Source organism: Spermophilus citellus (genome assembly GCF_964194105.1).
Source record: "Spermophilus citellus genome assembly, chromosome: 7".
NCBI classification, from domain to species: domain Eukaryota; kingdom Metazoa; phylum Chordata; class Mammalia; order Rodentia; family Sciuridae; genus Spermophilus; species Spermophilus citellus.
In genome coordinates, this window is record NC_138188.1 from 154,266,050 (window position 1) to 154,288,107 (window position 22,058).

At 41.5% G+C, this 22,058-nt stretch overlaps 1 protein-coding gene across 1 annotated transcript; it reads right to left on the bottom strand.

Moving 5' to 3' along the window:
* Nucleotides 1-2,597: 2,597 nt before the first annotated feature.
* On the bottom strand, nucleotides 2,598-12,154 carry MIS18A (MIS18 kinetochore protein A; the record flags this gene model as incomplete). The annotated part of the gene is made up of 5 exons (XM_081302233.1): nucleotides 2,598-3,127; nucleotides 3,685-3,781; nucleotides 5,962-6,084; nucleotides 9,117-9,183; nucleotides 11,827-12,154. 5 exons carry the CDS (start codon nucleotides 12,152-12,154, stop codon nucleotides 3,047-3,049), a joined length of 696 nt encoding a protein of 231 aa, XP_081158359.1. The 3' UTR covers nucleotides 2,598-3,046.
* Between the last annotated feature and the right edge of the window lie 9,904 nt (nucleotides 12,155-22,058).

Consider the following 22,058-nt stretch of genomic DNA (forward strand, 5'->3'; position numbering starts at 1 on the left):
TGTACAAAGAACTTAAAAAATTAAACAATAATATAACAAATAACCCAATCAACAAATGGGCCAAGGACCTAAACAGACACTTCTCAGAGAAGGACATACAATCAATCAACAAGTACATGAAAAAATGCTCACCATCTCTAGCAATCAGAGAAATGCAAATCAAAACCACCCTAAGATACCATCTCACTCCAGTAAGATTGGCAGCCATTATGAAGTCAAACAACAATAAGTGTTGGCGGGGATGTGGGGAAAAGGGTACACTTGTACACTGCTGGTGGGGCTGCAAAATGGTGAGGCCAATTTGGAAAGCAGTATGGAGATTCCTGGGAAAGCTGGGAATGGATCCACCATTTGACCCAGCTATCGCACTTCTCAGACTATTCCCTGAGGACCTTAAAAGTGCGCACTATAGGGATACGGCTGCATCAATGATTATAGCGGCACAATTCACAATAGCTAGACTGTGGAACAACCTAGATGCCCCTCACCATAGATGGATAAAAAAATGTGGCATCTATACACAATGGAGTATTATGCAGCACTAAGAAATGACAAAATCATAGAATTTGCAGGGAAATGGATGGCATTAGAGCAGATTATGCTAAACGAAGCTAGCCAAGCCCTAAAAAACAAATGCCAAATGTCTGCTTTGATATAAAGAGAGCAACTAAGAACAGAACAGGAAGGAAGAGCATGAGGAAAAGACTACAGTAAACAAAGACGAATGGGGGGAGAGAAACGGAGAGAGAAGGGAAAGCATACGGAAATGGTAGGAGACCTTCAATGATACATAAAATTATAAGAGGTCATGAGGGGCAAGGGGGAGGAAAAAAAAGGGAGAAAATTGAACAACAGCAGGGGAGGTAGAGAGGGAAGAGGGGAGGGGAGGGGAGGGGGGATAGTAGGGGATAGGATAGGTAGCAGAACACAACAGTCACTGATATGGCATTATGTAAAAATGTGAATATGTAACAGATGTGATTCTGCAATCTGTATTTGGGGTGAAAATGGGAGTTCAAAACACAATTTGAGTCAAATGTATGAAAGATGATATATCATGAGCTATGTAATGCTTTAAATAATCAATAAAAAAAGTGTGAATCATAATTATCTTTGTCAGACTTGTGGTTTTATTTTTTCTTTCCACTATTTTCCTACTTTTTTAATTTTCTCAATGTTCACATATTTGTAACTGGAAAAGAAACTAGATAGTTGAGTGCATTTTTTTTCTTTTATATCCACCAACCTTATGGGTAGGCCAGTGTATTAGGGTTCTCTCTACAGGAACAAAATCAGCAGGAAGTATAATTATAAAAAGGGGATTTATTAGGTTGTCCTAAGATACACATGCTGGATAACCCACAATGGCCATCTGCCGACTAGAGAGCTGGAAGAATCAGTAGCCTCGAAGTCCAAGAGGCTAAAGCCCCAGAACAAGAGGGATCAACAGTGCTACCCTAGTTCGAGATGGAAGGCTTCTGAAGAATCACTGGCAGAGTACGCTTTGGAAGAGTGAAAAAGCAAGAGCCGATATGCTCAGATGATCACAGCAGCAATCAAGAAGTTGTTCAAAAAGAATGGAGCTTGCATCTGCTTCCTTGTTTTTCTTTTATTCCATCCAAGCCATCATCCTATAGGATGGTGCTGTCCTTGATTAGGGAGGTCTCCATTTCAGTTGGCTATCTCACATGCCAATCATTCCTAGACACACCCTCACCCACACACCCATAAACCTCTTAATCCTTGGCATCTCTTAATCCAATCAAGTTGACAATTGAAACTGGCCTTTATAGCCAGCTAGAAGTTAAATCAAGTCAAGTCTCTTGAGGACTAAATCTTTATCATTTATCTTTGTGATGCCTGTCTTCAAAGTATGATCACATACATCTTCTAATTTGATCATCCTCGATGAAAGAGAGGTAGGTAGTTATTTTACAGATGAGAAAGAGTATCAAAAATTGATGGGCCCCAGGCAAAATGGCTAATAAAGCAGTTACACTAGGACTTTGAATGACAAGACAATATGACTTGGGACACTGACACAATAATTCTGTTATTCTCAGGAATATTAGAACTTCTAAGCAGAATAACTTCTAAGAGAAATGCTTGTACATATTCTCCCAGAATCCTACCCCTAGAGATACTTATTACTCTCTGATAATTTTATTAGATACAGTAGTAAATAAGTAGCATAAAGTGGAACCCTTATATACATTTGTGCTACTCTGTTCTTGTCTAAGTTTCCACATGGTTCTGACAAATAACTCAATAGACAGATTCTCCAGAGAACTTTAAGCATTAGTTTTTAAAGAAGATTCAATCACACAAGATGCAGAAAAAACTCTTTAAGGGCTGGGGCTGTGGCTCAGTGGTAGAGCACTTGCCTAGCATTCGTGAGGCACTGGGTTCAATTCCCCTGCACCACAAAAAAAAAAATAATAATAATAAAATAAAATAAAGGTACTGTGTCCATCTACAACTAAATATATATATATATATATATATATATATATATATATATATATATATATAGAGAGAGAGAGAGAGAGAGAGAGAGAGAGAGAGAGAAACTCTTTAAGATTTTTACCATTCACTATTTAATACTGTCCAAAGTATTTTTTTAAACATTTATTTTTTAGAAGTAGTTGGACATAATATCTTTATTCTATCTATTTATTTTTATGTGATGCTGAGGATTGAACCCTGGGCCTCACACATGTTAGATGAGAACTCTACCGCTGAGCCACAATCCCAGCCCACTGTCCAAAGTATTAAAAGCAAAATTGTTCCTTAAAAAATAGAAAATCAATAATAATGAGTCTGACACAGAGAAGAAAATAATTCTAAAAACTCAGCCCAGTTTCTTATCAAAATACAAATTCCTAAATTTCAATTCTAGCAAGTATCATAAAATAGCTTAAAAATTCTAATGTGGGAAATAATCACCTCTTTGCCATAAAATACAGCTGCAGAAATGATTCTACAATTCTTCTCATTTAAGACATAATGGATGGGAAAGAACAAGAGACACAACATGGAACAGAGTTCAGCTTTTGCAGCTCATAAAGGACAATTTTGATTCAACCTCCCACAGCTTAGTTTGCAATGCTTTCAAGACATCTTCCATCTAAAGAGTTGAAAAAACAAACACAAGCATGAATATGGCTAAAATTATACATGATTAAATGCAATTAAAATATATACTGTTAATGCAATTTTCAAGTTATTCATTATACAAAATAGATATTCAGTATTTAACAAAAACTATTTAGGGCCGTAACTTTATTTAAATAAAATATAATTCAACTATTCACTCGCCACCATCTTGCCTGTTTGATCACAAGAAGACATTAACATTCAATATAAGTGTGTTTATACCAAGGAAACTGACTCCAATAAAATAGTAATTTGATTCAAAGCTATATTTATAGTTTAATCATTTTAGAATATATACTGACTTGATTTTGGCATAAAATGTCCCCACTAGTTTGTTGATAAAGTCTCAGCTTAATTTACAGATCAGTTCCTCCCAAAATTCAACTCTACTGACAACTGAAATACGCACTCTCTTGCCATAAAGGGCTAAGATCAAAACAGATGGCATTCTGAGTCTCACTACATAGAGAACTTTTTCACTGACAGGAAATTGTTTGTACAGACATAAAACATTCAGAATAAAATTACCTGTTTTAGAGACTTTTCTATTTCAACTCGGCTTTCAAGATTAAAAAGCTCTTTATCTTCTGGCATAATTTGTTTTTCAGAGGACCCTAAAGTATAACTGAAGTGTAACACAGTACAAAGTTAAAACATGTAAAAGAAACAAATGCTAAATTTATGTCAGTTAATACTAAAACTCTTTACATTATATACCAAGTAAACAAACAAAACAGCTATTTTTGGTAAAAGCTTATCTAGGAAACTGTACTACACAAAATCATGTCTTTCTGCACAGCAGCTTTGTCCAGATACTTCTACATATTCACTGTCCACAAACATTTCATTACTGGAATAAACCTGCTCTTTATTGAGTAGCAAAATGTTAGAGTTCAAAACTCTAAAGACAAGTTTAAAGACCGTGAAGAAGATGGTGGTCCTGAAGAAGTCACTGCTTTCTGGTTTTACGTAAATTTTGGAAATGTATTTTCAAAGTTGACTTTTAATAAATAATAATTTGTGGGGTCAACTCACGCTTTCCAAAATTTGGGCGATTTCAACAATTATGCTCCAAGTCATGTGTGGCTCAACTCTCCAGGGTTGTGAGATGCTATGGCTTGGAAAAGTAATTATAGCAGAAAAAATGACCTAGTAATAGGTGGAAAACAGGCCCAAGTGTTGGCAACCAAATAAATCTAGACATGGAAGGAAATTTGATTCTTTTGCATTTCTTTAGTAGAAGTCTTTTATTACATGTAACAATTTTGATGTTGCTTCTTTTGCCAAATAAGAAGTCTGCCCTTGGAAACCCTATAAATTATATTCCTGAAAAAAACAGCACTGTGGGCAAAACTGCAGAAGGCAATTAACATGCTGTTTATAAAATCAAACAAAAAAAGGAGATGAGGTAGAAAAACTAAATGGCATTTAAGTAACTTCTAAAACCATAAATAAACATTACAGAAGGTATCTACTTCTCAAATAAAAACAGAATCCTTGGCATTCAAATCCTCTCCCAAAAGTAACTTGGATTCTAAATGCAACTGCTCAGGAAAAACAGCTTCAATATTATGATCTTCTGGGGTAAAACCTCCTTCCTACACATTTTCTTTTACACAGATAATATCACTTTTGAAAGTTTTGTACCAACTCTGCTGGATTCAAATTTCACGTCTTTTATACCTGTACTTTCACAGACGTGGTAAAACTCTCATGGACTTAAGGTAGCATTTGTCTGGGCCCACGTCTTCTATTCACATATTAAAACCAAAACAGACATCTCGCCAGACACTCCTACAGGCTTTGTAGCAAGGAACAGAACTTGTTATATTATCCTTTTGTCTAAGGCCTATGAAAAGTTTGTGGATTATAAAATTTTGATCTAAAACTGTCTAGCTTCAAAAATGGGGGGGGGGAGTTCAAAATTGCAGTGATTTAACAAGGAGTAAATGGATTAGAAATTCATAAAAAGAATACTGTTCTAAATTTTTTAAAGAGAAAAATCTAAGAAATTCAATACAGGGAATGAAATGCCTCAAATAATGAAAGTATAGGCACTTTCCTTTCTTAATTTGTTTCTCTTTCCTAATATAATACAAGTTTTTTTGGGCATGCTTAAAAATCTCGAGGGCAACATCTTTACCAGGATGAGTGAAAATGCCCTGGGGTCAAAAATTTACTTAATTTTATGCTTCCCATTTAAAAAGGCCAATAAATTGGAAGACCATTTAGATACCTGAAATTCCCTGATTCTGTCACTAGACCAGAACTGAATGCTTCCTAACCATTACTCTAAAGAAATCTTAAGTCTTTTATTACATGAACAATGTTACTTTTCCTTGTATATCTCCTTGTTCAAGACATTTCCTTGTGTATCTCAAAGAGAAGCAGACCATTCTTTACTATTGGAAATGTTAGGACTTTGTGCCTCTACCTTTCCAGAACACCAGAGACTTCTTTCCTAACCAATTTTGAAATTCCTGTTTTTTCACAAAGTCTAGGAAGCTAAAAACTGAGGGAGGGAAGGAATGGAAAACATACACTGATCTTCACAACTGCTTAAAAAAAAAAATCTTACAAAGCTACATTCAATTTTTTAAAGTAATAATTTAATAATTAATAATAATTTAATGCTTGACTTTTCCAGTGCCAAAGCAGTCAGATCAAAGCAAAACAAAAATTAGTGATTTGACTGTCAGAAATTATTACTTGAAAATAAATTTTAACAAACAATGTTGATTCAGTTCTGATGTTTTCATATCATCTTCTCCGTAAACTTAACTGAGAAATCAGATGGAAACTTACCTTTCAATGGCTTCAACACTGAGGCAAAACAAGTCTCTCTTATAATCCAGATTCTTGGGAGTGCACCTGAATACATAGCCAAGATGGAGGGAGCAACCCGCACAGTACAGGGTCTCGAGAATGCTGTCATAAAGAAATGCCACCACTTTAGCAAAATAGCAACTCACTATGACAAAAACCCCATTGTTAAAATCCATAAATGCTAAGAACTTAAGCTCTAAACTGTGCCATTCTGATCATATTGATTCATATACATGGAAGGAAAAAATAATGGTAAGATGCTTATAAGACATATTACACTGTATTCATCTCCAGGCACACTGCCTTGCACACCTAATGACACCGACATACAAATGACAAGAAGAGAGGATACTGATACTTTCTAGAATGTAAACTCTTATGTCCAGTATTTAGAAAATCAGATTGACTTTGGAAATATGACTAAAAGAGTCTACATGTCCTTTTAATGTTACTGTCTAACCAATAAGCCCACCAAGGGTCACTAGCACTCTAGGCAAAGGTACTAGGCAATTTTTTCCTTTAATAAACCAGAAAATATACAGTTGTTGAGACTTTCAGGCCATCTGTATCTGTGGTAACTATCAACTTTGCCACTGGACCATGGGAGCAGCCAGAGACAAGACATAACTGAATAATCTGGTTCCAACTAAAGTGTACTCGCAAAAAAGGGCCCGGTCCATGGTCCGTAAGCTTGTCTAGCTTGCTCTAGTAGAGGTGTTTGCTTACTTAAAAAGACTGCCTAAAGTTAATGATGAATCATAGAAGACTGGTTAGTTGCAAATAATTTAAGTCTGGTAGAGATGCAAATGATTTCTGCTAGTAGAAAAGATAACTCCAAAGGTTGCTGCTGTGTTGCAGGACATTAACTAGATTTGACCTATATGGCAGTACCCTCCCTCTCATCCAGCTCTGCCATGTTCTGGTTCCCTCGTTAACTGGTTAAATAAATATTTGACATGTGTTCAATATAAGTTTGTTAGAATTAACTTTCTTAAAACATTACACTTTGACACAGTACTTTTCTGTCAACCACAGATATCCTACATGAGTGGTTCACAGGTATTTTGCTTAATGATCCACGATTACTTCTCCACATAACTGTTCCTTCATATGGACACTTCCCAACCCAGTTTCCACACATGTGAACGTACCCGGCTGCTACCATGCCAATTTCTGTCTTCTTTAAATGTGGCTTAAAATCCACTGTCTCGCCAAAGCCTGTCACACTGGTCACTCCAAATTTATGATTCTATAAACAACTATACTAAAACTATAGTCCCAACACATAGATCTATTGATCACAGTCATGAAATATATATCCTAAAAGATTATTACTTCATAAGCATTTTAACTCTTGCTCAGTATGTGAGCCAGTCATCATCCCTAAATACCTGTTCCTTCTATCAGCAAAAGGAGCTTCTAAGAACCAGACACCATATTATAGACTGCATGTGTATTTACCTACAGATACCGGGAGATGTTTCTAATTACTGCAGCAACATATGGGAAAAAGATCAAAATGGATCATCACCTGATAAATTATGAGTTCTCACTGGTGATATAATTAGCTTGATAACATACCACTGATTCCATATTAAGCACCTAAGGGATTTTTTTAAAAAAAGATTTTATGTAAGAAATATAAAAGCATCTACCTACAGTAAAATGGCAAATCCTCATTATCAAAGAGAAGAAAGTCTGTTTGACTAGATTGTTTTTAACACGTGTCTCATACTTGCCAATCTTTTTAACAGTAAGAGAACAGACCTCAGGAACTGGTCAGCAATGATATTTTGGCCAGACCTATAAATATTCATTTCATTGTCATTACCTTGAGATTTACTTTAAAGTTATGATCTATGATGAATTTATGGAAGTAATATAAAGATACCTTTAAAAAATAAATTTAAACTCCAGTTTTGAGTTAATTTAATGAAAAAACACTAAGAATACAAGAGTGCAGCTGGTACACAGACATGGCAGAAAATGGAGAAGATGACATCAATGACCAGACTCGGGAAGCAGAGACGACAGGACACTTCAGAGAGACCCAAGCATCATCCAAGCCCTTTCAGTCAATCAGCCCCAGCCTTAGTGAAGTTCCAACCTCCCTGCCTTGTCCTCTTCATCCACAAAGTGAAAAATGATCTGAGTTTTCAATGTCTTAATCACCTGCTTGCCAACAGCACTATTTGTCACATCTACATATTACCTATATCATTATCAATTTAACTTTCCTTTGAGTAAATTTTTAAAAATTAAAATACATTCCTTGTATAGGATACCCTAGCATTACTAAAAATGAAATCAGTATTTTTAGTAATTAAAATATAATTATCAAAACAAATTTTAAAAATTAAAAAAATATATATAATTATCAATGTATGCTTCTTTGTGTACTACCACTTAAAATTATTTCATATACCTCAATAAGATACATTTCTCATTTTGGGCAACAGTTATATGAGACAGAGCTTCCCATTTAGCCACTTGCAGCTGATGGGTGGCAGATATGGCAAGATATCTGTCCCCTCAATCATTGCAGTAGCCACACAGGCCTGGGATTGCTACAGCCCCAAGGGTTGGTTACTTATGGCCATGGGCAGCCTTATCTGTTTACCCCATAAGCTGTGTATGTATGTGTACACACGTAGGTTTTCTTTTTTTTTTTTTTTTTTTTTTTTTTTTTGTGGTGCTGGGGATCAAACCCAGGGCCCTGTGCATGCAAGGCAAGCACTCTACCAACTGAGCTATATCCCCAGTCACACGTAGATTTTCTATATGTTCCCAGACATATAGGTAGCACCTGTCTTGACTTTGAGATTTTATGATAGAGATATTTTTATTCTATGTTTTATTTCAATTCTCTTCAGCATCAAGCCAAAAGACCCATAAAGGCAGTGTCAGAATATGCCCTCAGAAGTTCAGAAACATCCATTTCACTATCTAAAGGGGACCAACCACCATCACTGAAGAAATGATGTCTTTGAATGACCAATATTATACTGATTCAATTACCATGAAAACAGTTTTAGCCTAAGTAATCACTTGGGATAATGGGATGATGGAAGAGTTTCATCTGAAAATAAGCATTTTCTCTAAAGTAATATCCACAAACATACAACCTTACTCACCAACCATTTTCATCTTTACGTTTGGAAAGCTTCTGCTCTTTATCCACAGAAACATTACAGGAAACACCTGGAAAGAGAGAAAGTAAAAACGCTTTATTAATGTATTTTGGGATTTTACAGAGGACTTCCAGAACAAAATAAGAGACCAAATTCACACCACAAAGATGGTTCAAAACTCAATGTACAGGGGTCTTCAGGAAAAGATGGTGGGAGGAATTATTTTATTCCCTTCCTTTGGAAATCATTGACATTAACAAAATAAATAAAGTCAAAGGGAGGGGTTTCAATCAGTAGTGGAACTTGGAACAATGAGAATCTAAAATCACAGACTACAAAGAGCATCTGCCAGACAGAGTAAAATTGGGAGCAAAACCAAAGAAGTTGCTAAAAGCCAACAGATACACCTCCAGACTGCAAATGCAGAGCTCATTTTTCTAAAAATAACTGAAAGGGTCCTTAGTATCCCAGCTAAGTATCTTTTACTTCAACCATGACTTGGACGAGGCTCACAGCTAGACCACAGGAGCGGCAGAAGACGTTCCCAGAGAATTGGAGAAAAGACATCAGATGTAAGAAGGACAAAAGAGATTCTTAATTCCACCTGCTTCTACAGTCTGCCATAAGTCAGTACATCCCACTTCCACCTGCCCAACTGCTCAACGCAGAAGCTGGGGAGTCATCCTTAGATGATGCAGTTCTGGGGAGTACCCCCAGCCCTGGTCCTTGGTTCTCCACCTCCTCATCCTGCTCCCCTGTATCCACTGCACTGCTGTCATGTCAGCCCTACTTCACAAACCTTGCTCCAGCCCCCAAACCACCAGCACTGCCTACTGCACTAGCAGTACAGACCTGCAGTTGTGCTGACATACCCCATTTTCCACTCCTTTTCCTCCTTCAGTGCTTTCTTTTTGGAAGATGGGGGAAGACAACTTATGATGATTAACCAAACTCAGGAAGGGAAGGCCTATAATAATAAATCATTAGAGTTATCCAAGTGTTCTCACAGGGGTAGGGAGGTGGGTATAAGTCAAATTATCTAAAGCTAATAAACCAAGATATTTGTATATAGTTTTTAAAATTTAAAAACTACTGTCATAAAAAACTAAATTATGAAAACAATAGCACTTTATATGTAAAATTAATATGGCAAAAAATAGAAAAGCTATAAAAACAAGACAAATAAAATGAAAGACTTAACATATTATTTCTTAAAAGGCATATATAAGATAAACCCATATACCAAAAGTAAGGGCTCCTACTCTATCAAAATTCAACCTGAATATATGCCGTTCTAATCATATAGTACTGGAAACAACCTAAACCTCTATCAATAGCCAGATTGGGCAGATCGACAGCACTCTCATTAGAGAAATCACTGAAGTTGCACTTGGGTTTTACTCAAAACATATAGCACATATTAACTCACTCACTTCTCACCAATACCCATGTGAAAATTACCCCAGTTGTATAGAAGAGGAAAGGAAACTGAGGCACAGAGAGGTTAACTAGCCTGCCCAAGGACACATAGCTAATCAGCGGCAGAACAGAACCCAAGTACAGTCTAGAGCCTTCATCACCAAGCCATACAGCCCCTCAACAAGGATACACTAAGCAGCTGCTAAAACGAAGTGTATCATGTTCAAATAACATGGAAAAATATTCAGAATATACATATGCGGCAAAAAAGAGAACTGTGCCCATTTAGTCTTAATGATATGAATGTAATCTCAAGTCTTTTTGAAACTTTAACATTTGAATAAGTGCCTATGTGTATGGAGCGTATCTGGAAGTTTAAGTGAGAAATTAACAGCCCGCAGATTCCCGTGGGGAGCAATCCGTACTGGTCAGGCTACACCTCAAATGCTTGGTCACTTGTTTCTGAATAATGCTCATCCAACCGCTGCTCTTCTGGGATGGGGACCTCATAAAAAGACCCATCACTCAGGAACCCAACTGCTGGGGTTGAAGTGGCATCCCCCTTTCTCCACAGAAAAGCCCCCTTCACCATGGCTGATTTTAGGACTGTCAGCAAGAGCCTCTGCAAAAGAGTCCAATGTCTTCTATTTTCCTGTTGCCCTGTTTACTTGGCCACTGGCCGGGAAGATACCAGCACTCCAGGTGCTGGACACCCCCTTACTAGTTTTCACAAACGTATCCAGTATAGTACTTTGAAGAAATGTGCAAACAAGGCCTCTGGCCTTGAGCTGGGCTTCACAGAGACATCTACATTTTTAAGATAAGTTACAATTGGGCTCCATGGTAACAGCTGGGGGTGGGGGGAGAAGCAGCTCTCCCCTTCTCAGGTGTTGTCCATGAAGAGTTAACTTGCCCAGAACAGTGAAAGAAAGAGCTGCTTCCATGTGAACTTCTGCAGACTGTGAACTTCTGAGCCCCTCCCCTTACATGCTGGGTATAAAACTCTGAAACTCCCTGAACTCGGGTTCAGGGGATTAATTGATTATAGCAAAAGCTGTGCCCTCTGAACCTGGCTGCAGCCAAATAAAACTGTCTCCTGCTATCTTCGGTGCCTTGCCTCCTTTGTCCCTACAACAGAGTGAGCCTCCTCCTCCCCTTTTCCTGAGAAAGCTCACCCGGGCCTCTCAGCTTTCCAAGCCTCCCTGCAGCGGAACCCTCCCTCCCTCAGGAGGCCCAGGTGTGGCACACCTGGGAACCAGGCCCCAGCCCCCCAGCGCCGCCCGCCCGCACTGACAGCGCAGCAGGATGCAGTTGGTGTCCTCCTGGCTGGTGACCCAGCTCAGCGAGTCGCCCAGCGGACGCCGGCAGCCAGAGCACAGGAACACCAGCGGGGGCTCCGCCGGGGCCGCCTCCTCGGGAAACTTCTCGGTGCTGGCCTCCGACGCGTCTGTGCTCACGGAGTTCCACATGCTCGCCCACTTCTCCAGCAGCCGGTGGCGGCCCGAGTCTTCCGAGAGCCTCCTGCCCAACAGCGACGAGTCGTTCCTCTTATCCTTGAGGTCATCCGCGCAGCAAGTGGAGATACACCCTCTGTGACGATCCAATGACCAAGAGCCCGCCATAATCTACAAATAGCCCGCGCCCCAGAGCTCCAAGGGAAAAACGCGGCTGCGCCTGCGCGGGGCGGGGCAGGAAGGCGTCGCCGGGAGGGGCCGTGGCCCAGGGGCGGGGCCTAAGGTAGGCGGTGCGAAGCCTCTAATGCGCATGCTCGCTGGCCGGTTGGGCCAGGCCGGCTAGTCCCTACGCTTTGCGTTAGATCTTCCTTCCTAAAGAAATTAAAGCTGCTAAAATTGGCTGGATTGTGAGCTTAAGAAGGGTTACTCACCCTTTACACCGAAAGGACAGTATCGCTGAGAAAGCCACGAGGCCCCGTGAGGTCATCAACCCCCACCCCCTCCGCGGCAGCTTCAGTGTTTAGTAGCAGCGGATTCGCAGCCGCCCGGGCGGAGGATTTAGAAGCGTGTAGGTGCTTGGTCCCCTAAACTTTAGCATGCCTGAAAAGATTCCGGGTCCCACTCTCACAGACTCAGGGTCGGAGACCGAGAATTCTTGTCCCCAGCAGCTCCTAGGGGCTGTCAGCATGAGCGATCCCACGACGGCACTGCCCTGTCTGCTCCTGAGGCCCCACTTCCTTCGAGGTGGGCAGGAGCCGCCTCATCACAAGCTCTTTTTGTGCATTGTTATTTCTGGAATCAGACCTTAGGAGGGCCCTGGGTCCCTCGGACTAGGGCAGCTTGCAAAAGGTTGGAGAAGCTGGCTGGGCGGGGGAGGGGCCGGAGCGAACCGGGTGGAAAGCGAGGAAGCCCTCCACTGCGCGGCTGGGGAAGCTGCGCGCCCTTGCAGGAGGCACTGACTTCCTCAGCTGCCCCAGAAAGACAGCCTCTGACTTCAGAAGGCCCAGGTCTGGAGGGAAAGCTGGTGGGGAACTGAGGGACCACACCATAGAGAGCGCATCTGGGAGGAAAGCTGCCCCCAAGGACTCGCATCTGCTCCCACTGAGCTTTGGGTATTCCTCTCAAGTCATTGCTCACTTTGCTCGATTAGATAAAACTTACTTCCAACTTTAGGGGCCATTAACAAAAAGCAAAAGCTTTGGAGTCGGAAGTCCTGGGTTGCCCTACCCTTGCCTCCACGAGGTTGGGAGTAACCGCGTAGGAAACAGGTGGAAAGGCTATGTATGGGTTAATGGGTCAGTACTGCACAGGGTTGTTAATGCGGATCGAGTGATAGAATATGTGCATAAGGTAGCCCTAGCACACCATGCCATTGTTAAGTAGCCTCCAACCGAAAGAAAATGCTTCAAATAATTTAGACCTTTTTTTTTTTCCCCACCGTGGAATTCTCTTCCCTCCTGCTTATTTTTATAGAGCCAAACCTGGCCTTCCTAGACTGCCCTCTTCACGCACAATGTCTCTGGTACAACATTGGCACATCCACATGAATTATTTAAGTAAATGGATAGCAACTTGAGAATTCAAGGGATGAACTCTTTGGTTTCCTATTGTCAACAATTTCCCATATGGCATATCCCAGTAAAGCAACCCCTCTCCTGTATCCTCAGGGGATACTTTAAAACCTCAGTGGATGCTTGAAACCATATAGTAGCAACCCCGTGTTTTTTCCTGCATATACATACCCATGAGGAAGTGGAATTCATAGATTAGTCACCTGAAAGAAAATAACAATAACCAAAAATAGAACACTTTACTACAAAATATAAGTACATAAAAATACACTGTAATAAATGTTTTTTTAAAACTTACAAATTGTTTAGTACTAGAATTTTCCATTTAATTTTGGACCAGGGATATTATGATTTGGATATAAGGTGTGTCACCCAAAAAAACTCCTGTGTTGATGTAGGAATATTCGAAGGTGAAATGATTCGATTAAGAGGATGTAACCTAATCGTTTTGTTCAAGTTTAAATGGACTGACTGGGTGGCAACCATGGGGGGGGGAGGTGGCTAGCAGAGGTGGGCCTCAAGGATTCATGACCTGGAAGAGTTCATCTTTCCTGTGGCCCTTTCATCTCGCTCCCTCCTTCTCTGCTTTCTGGCCACCATGAGCTCCTACACCACACCCTTCTGCATAATGGTCTTCCTCCTCTTGGGCCCAGAGCAGTGAAGTCAACCAACCATGGACCAAACCTCTGAAACCATGAGCCAAGATAAACTTCTCCTCTAAGTTGATCTTGTCAGGCATTTTGGTCACAGTGGTAGAAAACTGACTAACACAAGGGACAAATGAAGCCAGTAAAAGAAAAACTGCAGAGAAGGGGGACTAATGAATGCCAAAGCAGGGCTGCATGGTGACTTTCAGGGACCCAACACATTTCTGCCTTGATGGGCCCTTTCCTCCATAAAAACTAAATAAAAATTATACAATTTTGTACCTGTGTTACAATAATATAGGAAAACATTTTCCTTGACATAAAAGTTAACTTTTTTCTGGTTTTAAATGAAATTAAGCTTCTCATGGGGGAACCCTTAAAAGTATCACGGATCCTGGGCACTATGCCTAATGGAAGTATCATGGATCCCCTTGTGACTAATGGAAGTCAGTCCCAATGTAAAATACATTCCTCTGTAGGCACACGTGTTTTTGTGGTGTAATATAAAATCATTAAGAAGTCTCGAAATCACTTGGGGACAAAATGAAATGCTTGAGGATTGTGACCTTGGATTGGTTGGTGGTAGCATCTTTCTGAACCATCTTTCCTTCTAGTTACACAAGGAAGGGATTTTGTCCAACTCCACCACCAATCCCAGGAATGGGTCCCAGAGATTTAAACCAATCTGTATAACCCACCTCTCTTCCAGGCTTAAGCCAATCAGCACAGGGTTAACAACTTCACCTAAGATGTTTAATCTTGTCCAATCAGAAGTCTCAAGGCCCTTATTCAGTGGTTGAGGGAAGAGATGCCCTCTTTGTTCTCTGGATTTGGCCAAGACTGCTCACACTGAAGCCAGAATTAAAAGGTAGGTATTCAGAATGGAGGCCAATTTGGGTCTGGGAAGTTGAAGAGGCTGATGTTAATGAAATGTTAATGCCTTCAGAGCCCTTCCTCCACCCTTATCAAGATAACCTGCCCCAGCTCTAACCTGTTGCTAAGGTAACCTTTCCCAGGGATTGTCCCTCCCTATAGGGAGTTATAAAAGTTGTTAATCACACCCCCTCCCTGCCCAGATCACTCCACTTTGGCCCCTATAGCCCATCTGGTTCTCACCTTTTGCCCATCCCATTGAACATCTCCTGGGCCTAGTCATGTATGCAGGAAGGAGAGAGATAAGGGGAAGAGAGCAGCAGAACAAGAAAGCCTAGGATATACAAAAAGGCAGAAGAAGGCTCTCACTTTTTGGGATACCAGGATACCAGCCATGACCCCCTTCTCCCTCCCGGGAAAAGTCTGTGTTTCCGCTTTTTAAATGAGCCCTGCTGTATATGCTTGCCTCAGTGTGCTTCTCTGATGTTGACTTCAACCTGGATATTGATACCTGTGGTATCAATATCCAGGTTGCTGCAGGCAGCCATTTTATACGCTTGGGGAAGAGCACATCTAAGAGAATCACGGAGAAACTGAGCACCATCCTGACTTCCAGCCACATGACTAACCAATTCTCTTTATTGCAGAAGCCAGCTTGAAGGGTTGTTTGTTTTTCTTTGAGAGGTCTTGCTACTTGCCTAGACTGGAACACTTGGGCTCAAGCGATCCTCCTGCCTCAGCCCCCTAAGTACCTGGGACTACAGGTACAAGCCACTGACATTTTTATTTTTATTTTTTGTTGTTGTCAGGTCATTCTGGAGACCAAGCTGAGGCCTTGCGTGACTAGGCACTCACTCTCCCACTGAGCCACACCTCCAGTCCCTGTTACATTTTACAAGAAATTGAAAACATAAAACAAACTATTACAATATATTAAAACTGGAATTTTAAGTCTCCAACTTGAGGTGAAAATTAGATATCAAAATGTGTGTGAGACAGATTGCCCTCCTCCCCTGGAAAAATCTTGAGAGTCGATGTTGGTGAAGAATTCCCCCCTGCTCGTAAATCTCCCACACTTTGACAACATAGGAGACTGGATAAAATAGTGTCCCGAGAACTTGTTAGAAGGTTTCCTGTGGAGAGGGACAGGGCTGTAAGCTCCACTCCTGCTCCCCAGTAGAGAAGGTCCAGCGTGCCTGCCTTCTTGCCTCAGTTTGTCTGAGAGGAGACTTTGAGGAAGTGTTTGTAGTCTGTGGGTTCCCAGGCATTTGGGGACACACTGGCCATGAGAGGCTCAGGATATTGAGCTGTTTGGGTGGCACAATAAAGGTCATCCACATAAACTGTCAACTCTGCTGGCAAGAGGTTCATCTGCGGTCTTAAATTCTGCCCAGAGAGATACCCTGGAAGGATGAAGGCCCCTTGTGCTAGCTTTTCAGCACTGTGACAAAAATATCTGACATAAGCAACCTAAAGGAGGGAGAAAAGATTTATTTTGGCTCACAGAGTTTCAGTCCATGGCCAGTTGGCAAGCAGAGAGAGACAGACAGACACCAGGGACAAGATATAGTCCCCAAGGGCATGCTCCCAATGACCTACTTCCCCTGACCATGCCCCACCTGCCTACAGTTTCCACCACTTACCAGTAGTCCATTCAAATTGCTAATCCATCTACTAATGAGATTAGAGCCTGTGGTGGTCAACTTTTTGTCTCTATGACCAAAATGTCTGGCAAAAACAACTTAGTAGAGGATAAGTTTATTTGGGGCTTACAGTTTCAGAGGTTCAGTCCATGGTTGACTGACTCCATCAATCTGATCCTAGGGAGGTAGAATGTCACAGCAGAAGGGCATGGTGGAGAAGGCTGCTCCACTCATGACAGACAGGAAGGAGAGAGAGAGAGAAAGAGAGCGCGCATAGGAGCGAGGGACAAAATATGTAATTTCCAAGAGATAACCCCGATGACCTCTTCCTTCAGCTATACCCACCTACCTATAGTTACCACCCAGTGAAGTCATTCAAGTTATTAATCCATCAAGTGGATTACAGCTCTCATAATCTATTCAATTCACTGCTAAGCATCCCTGCCTAACCCAGGAGATTTGGGGGAATATCTCATGTCCAAACCATAACAGAGTCCTCATGATCCAGTCATTTTCCAAAAGCCCCACTTTGGGGACCAAGCCTTCGACATATGAACTTTTGGGGAACAATTCAGACGACAGCACTTTAGTAGTAAGTATCAGTATGAGAAGGGCCCTGGAGAGCCAGCCCAGGTGGACAGCCTCCTGGGTTGTGGGCAGGCAGCTGGGGGTGGATACCAGGAGAGGGGGTTGGTTCTAATAATGCCAGGCCACGGGCATGAAACCAAGATATGATAGAGCAGGTTCAGGTGAAAACTTCCTGCCTCCTTCTTACCCCATGTTAGTCCAGACAGGCAGGGAGCAGGGGAGGCGAGAGACGGTAGACCCAGCTAGGCCCCCTTCCCCACCTTGGGCAGCTTGCCATATCGATCAGCACTATCAAATATTTCTTCATTGAGATTCTGTCTGCAGCTAAAGTAGCTGCAGAACTGACCACTTCCTCAGGGGCCCTGGCAGAACATGGACTCCAATTCCCCAAATATGGGGGGTGTTTCTTTACAAAGTATGAAATGACAGTGGTGTGGGCAGCACCTAAGAGAAAACCACGAGGAATAGTGCAAGAATTTGGGTTTTCAGGAATGAGTCTAGGTTAGCAGCCCAAACCACCTTTCGCTGGACCCACAGGGATACCAGGAGAGAAACTGCTAGAAGCCTGAAGGAGAGAGAGTTGTGAGAAGCAGCTCTCCTTGAGAGAACTGCTTTTCAGTTGAAGTGACCAAGTGACCGTTCAGGAGAAAGGTAAGATTGAATCCCCTCACCTCGCCCTTCTTCCCTGCTGGATCTCCCCATGGCCTGGATCCAGCCAGAGTCCAGCAGATGTGGAGCATGTTGATGTCACCCATCAGGTCAACCTCCCACAGTAGAGAGCAGGGTGCATCGGTGAACGAGGGGCCAGTCACTGACCTAACCAGCTCCATTTTGCCTGTTTAACTTTTTTTCCTTCTGAGTTCTCCTGAGTCATTCTCTCCTGCAGTGACCTTGGGTTCCAGGAACAACAGGTCTCATCCATAAACATCTTTATGATAAGGAATGGAAGCTACTCCCAAGCAACAGTGAGCCTCACAGACAGACCACCCCATGATGAGATTGCCCCCCCTAAGCGGGAGCAGTTAACCCATGACAGGAACCGAGGCTGCTCCCCTGAGCAGGACCAACCATCTCCTAATGAGAACAGAATCTCCCCCTCAAGTGATGACAAATTCCCGGGAACTTTGCAGAACCAATTCTGAGATAATAATAATCAACCAGACCACAGCCTGACCCAGATGACCTTCTTTGTCAGCTATTCAAAGCCCCCAGCTATGTAAACCCTAGACCCTTGCCTTTGTTCTCTTTGCTATGAAATTTCAAAGTTCTTTGTTACCCCCTTGGAGACAAATCTTAAGTCACTAAACCTCTGTTGCTCTTCCAAGCACGCTGATAAGCTCCTTTCCTGCCTTCCCACTCATTATCTCTTTGGTTGGCATCTTGGGAGAGGTGGCCAAACCTAGTCCTTTGGAACCCCAAGAGCCCAGGACCTGTGTCTAAAATTCTGGTAACAGGGAATATCTGAAAGACTCCCAGAGACTGTCCTTGATTTAGTCCAGGGCAAGTAGAATAAGTTCTAAATATATAGAGAGAAGCAAATGTCAAGTCAGGTTCCATTTTTATTCCACCCTTGGGTCTTTCCTGTTCATCCATCGGTTACTCCGACGACCTGATTCAAATCTCATTTCTGGCTTGGTTCAGAAGCCTTGGTGTAAATAACAACCAAATTCTAGTCCAACTCAATGTCAAGTGCTAGCGTTGGAGTGGGGAGTACTTATAACCAGGGAAGAGAAGCAATGGGAAAAAGGAAGACAAACCAGATGAGATTTTGACAATTTTGCCAGAAGAATTATGGATTCTTAAAAGTGCTCTGACGATTGAGGAAAATTAGAAATTAATGGTTGCTGATTACAGTCCCAGAGTAGATTTTGATGGCGTGGACTTCCTTACACTTACACACGAGAATGACAATAAGGTGTGATTGCACGTTGCTGGTATTAGACAGCTGGCTCTTGAGTATGTGGAGAATTGGTTGCAGGTGCATTGGAGAACCATCCGATCCAACTTTGTCTACTAGAGATATGTCTAGAAGGCAGATGGCACCAGAGGCTGCCTTTCCTGACCAGCTGGCACCAAGAGACTGCCATACTGTGTGCTCAACCCCCAGAGACCTTCTGCCACGATGACAGCCCTCCCTAACAGGATAAAATGCATTGTGGGAAAGTGGGGTTAGGTATTTATATCTGTGTTCCAGGAACGAAACAATAACTTACACGACTATGCTTCACCTTCTTAAAAATTCTTGAAGGCAGGATGTTCTTTAAATAGTTTCCCTCTTCCTATTTAATATGTGGAATCACAGCCATAATGTGGTTTTTAGCAAAATCACGTATTTGAGCTGAGAAAAAGACACGTCTCACTCTAGAGATGGAAAAGCTGAGGTCCAGGGGACTCAGGAATCACAGATGTCATTCAAAGCAGAGATTTGTGCACATATGGGCTGATGTTTGTTAAGCACATTCCTCCTCTTCTAAGAAAACTGCTCCTTCTCCCCTCAACTCCAACAGCGTGGCTGGAGTGGGGCTCACGTCCTCAAAGCTTACCTTATTCCCACCCCATTCTAGAGGTGGGTTGTGCCCTAACCCTAATGGTCAGTCGTAGCCACCAACTTGAACGTGGACACAGTGACTGATGCAAAGTGAGCAGGTCACCAAACTAGCACCAAATCTGTGCCCACCCCTGGACTTGCCAGGTCCTCTGCTCACCTTTCCTCTTGATTCATGATCCAGCACTGTCCCATCTGAAGTGGTGACACAGCCTGCCATGACATTGACATTCAGAGAGAAGCAAGATGCAAGGTGGAGACCCAGAGTCATTGCAATATCCATTTCCCACCGCTCACCCCCCAGCTGCCCAGGCCACCTGCACAGCCTATCCCCATCAAACCCCGCTGTGTTTAAGCTACTTCAAATCGGGGTTCTCTCACTAAACACAGATTGCAGTATGGAACTGGAATCTCCAGATCCCAAGTACAGTGATCGCACCCCTAGATCAAATTGCTGAACTTTAATATCGTACATTTGATGATGGCCTTGTCATTTTCAAACCATAGTCTTTCTAGAGTGTTGGCTTTGAGGGGTTGCAATATCACGTTAGGGAAGAGGACACTTCCAATATAAAATTCTTAAGTCAGACTCTCACTTTCTTCCAAGCTTTCTTGGAAGAAAGAAGGAAAACTCCCAAGTTTTCTCCTAGTTCCTTTCATTTTTCTGGGTATCAGAGGAAAGTCTCAAATAGGGAATGATGGTTTTTGACACCTGTGCCAAACACAAACATTCCTGTTCACTAAAAGGTTGTTCTCCAAACAGACTGATGAAAGGTGGTCATCATGACGGCAGAGTCCAGAACAACACCAGAGGTCCTTAAGTGTGACAAATTCAGTCTTCTTAAAGAGATTTGAGGAAATATCGTATCCTCAAAGATGCAAGGTGGAGACCCAAAATCATTGCAATATCCATTTCCCACCACTGAAGAATTGAAAGATGAAGAAATTTGCAGAAAATAGAAGTAAACAACTAAGAATTATAAAAAAGCAGGAGAGAAGAGTCATAAGCGTTCAGGCATTCAGTTCAGGAGTCCAACATCTGAAACAATAGAATTCCTTTCTCTTTCTTTCTTTCTTTCTTTCTTTCTTTCTTTCTTTCTTTCTTTCTTTCTCTCTCTCTCTTTCTTTCTTTCTGGGGGGGGGGTGGTATCAGAGAGTGAACCTGAGAGCCCTTAACCACTGAGCCACATCCCCAGCTCTTTTTAAAATTAAAAAAAAAAAAAACAGGTGTCATTAAGTTGCTTGGGGCTTCACTAAGTTGCTGAGGCTGGCTTTGAACTCAAGATCTTCCTGCCTCAGCCTCCTGAGCTGCTGGGATTACAGGCATACTCCACTACACCCAGCGATCCAATACAATTTCCCAGAGCTAAAATATACAAATCTTCAAACTGAAAGAGTAAACTAATTGACTACAGCAAATGAATGAAATAAATTCACATCACGACTTAGCATTCTAAAATATCATTGTAAGATTTTGGAGCCTTAAGAGAAGATTTGTTGCACTGAGAATAGGGTTTTAGGTTTTGGAAAAAAAAAAGTGATATGGCTAAGATTGGGTTAAATAAAAACTCTAAGCTGATTTTGAAGTGGAAATATGAGAATGAACTTGTATTTTTAACTTAAAAAATAAATGTTTCCTAGCTCTCTAGTTGAACAGACCTTAACATTGTAGCCATCCCAGTAACAATAAGCAACCCCAGCACCCAGACAGTGATGATTAAATCCCTTTCTCACTAAGAAAAATGGTGGATTCCTTGAGAAATGACCAAATCCAAGGTTTAGGGCAAGAAATGTATACAATAAGGCTGAAACTTCCTGTCATTCCAGAAAGCAAGGCAGTTATTTTTTAAAATAATCAAATAAAACAAACTACTAAAGGAATAACATGGAGAGGCACTTTGCATATCAGCAAGGAATTCAAACACAAAATGTGTTCAAATCCACAAATTCATAACAATATTTTATAGCCGTTCACTGCTCACCTTTGGAGGATCTAGAAAACAATCATTTCTCTAAAACCTTTCAAAAAAAATAACAGCATCTATAAACTGGAACTTTGCTCTGATCCACACAGCTGAATTCAAGAAACCAGCAAGAGGCGATGGGGGATTAAGAAAAACACACACAGAGATATTGAGGAAAAGCTGGGATCATGTGGAACACACACTCTAGGAGAAACAGTGTCTGAAGAGCTGGCCCAGCAAG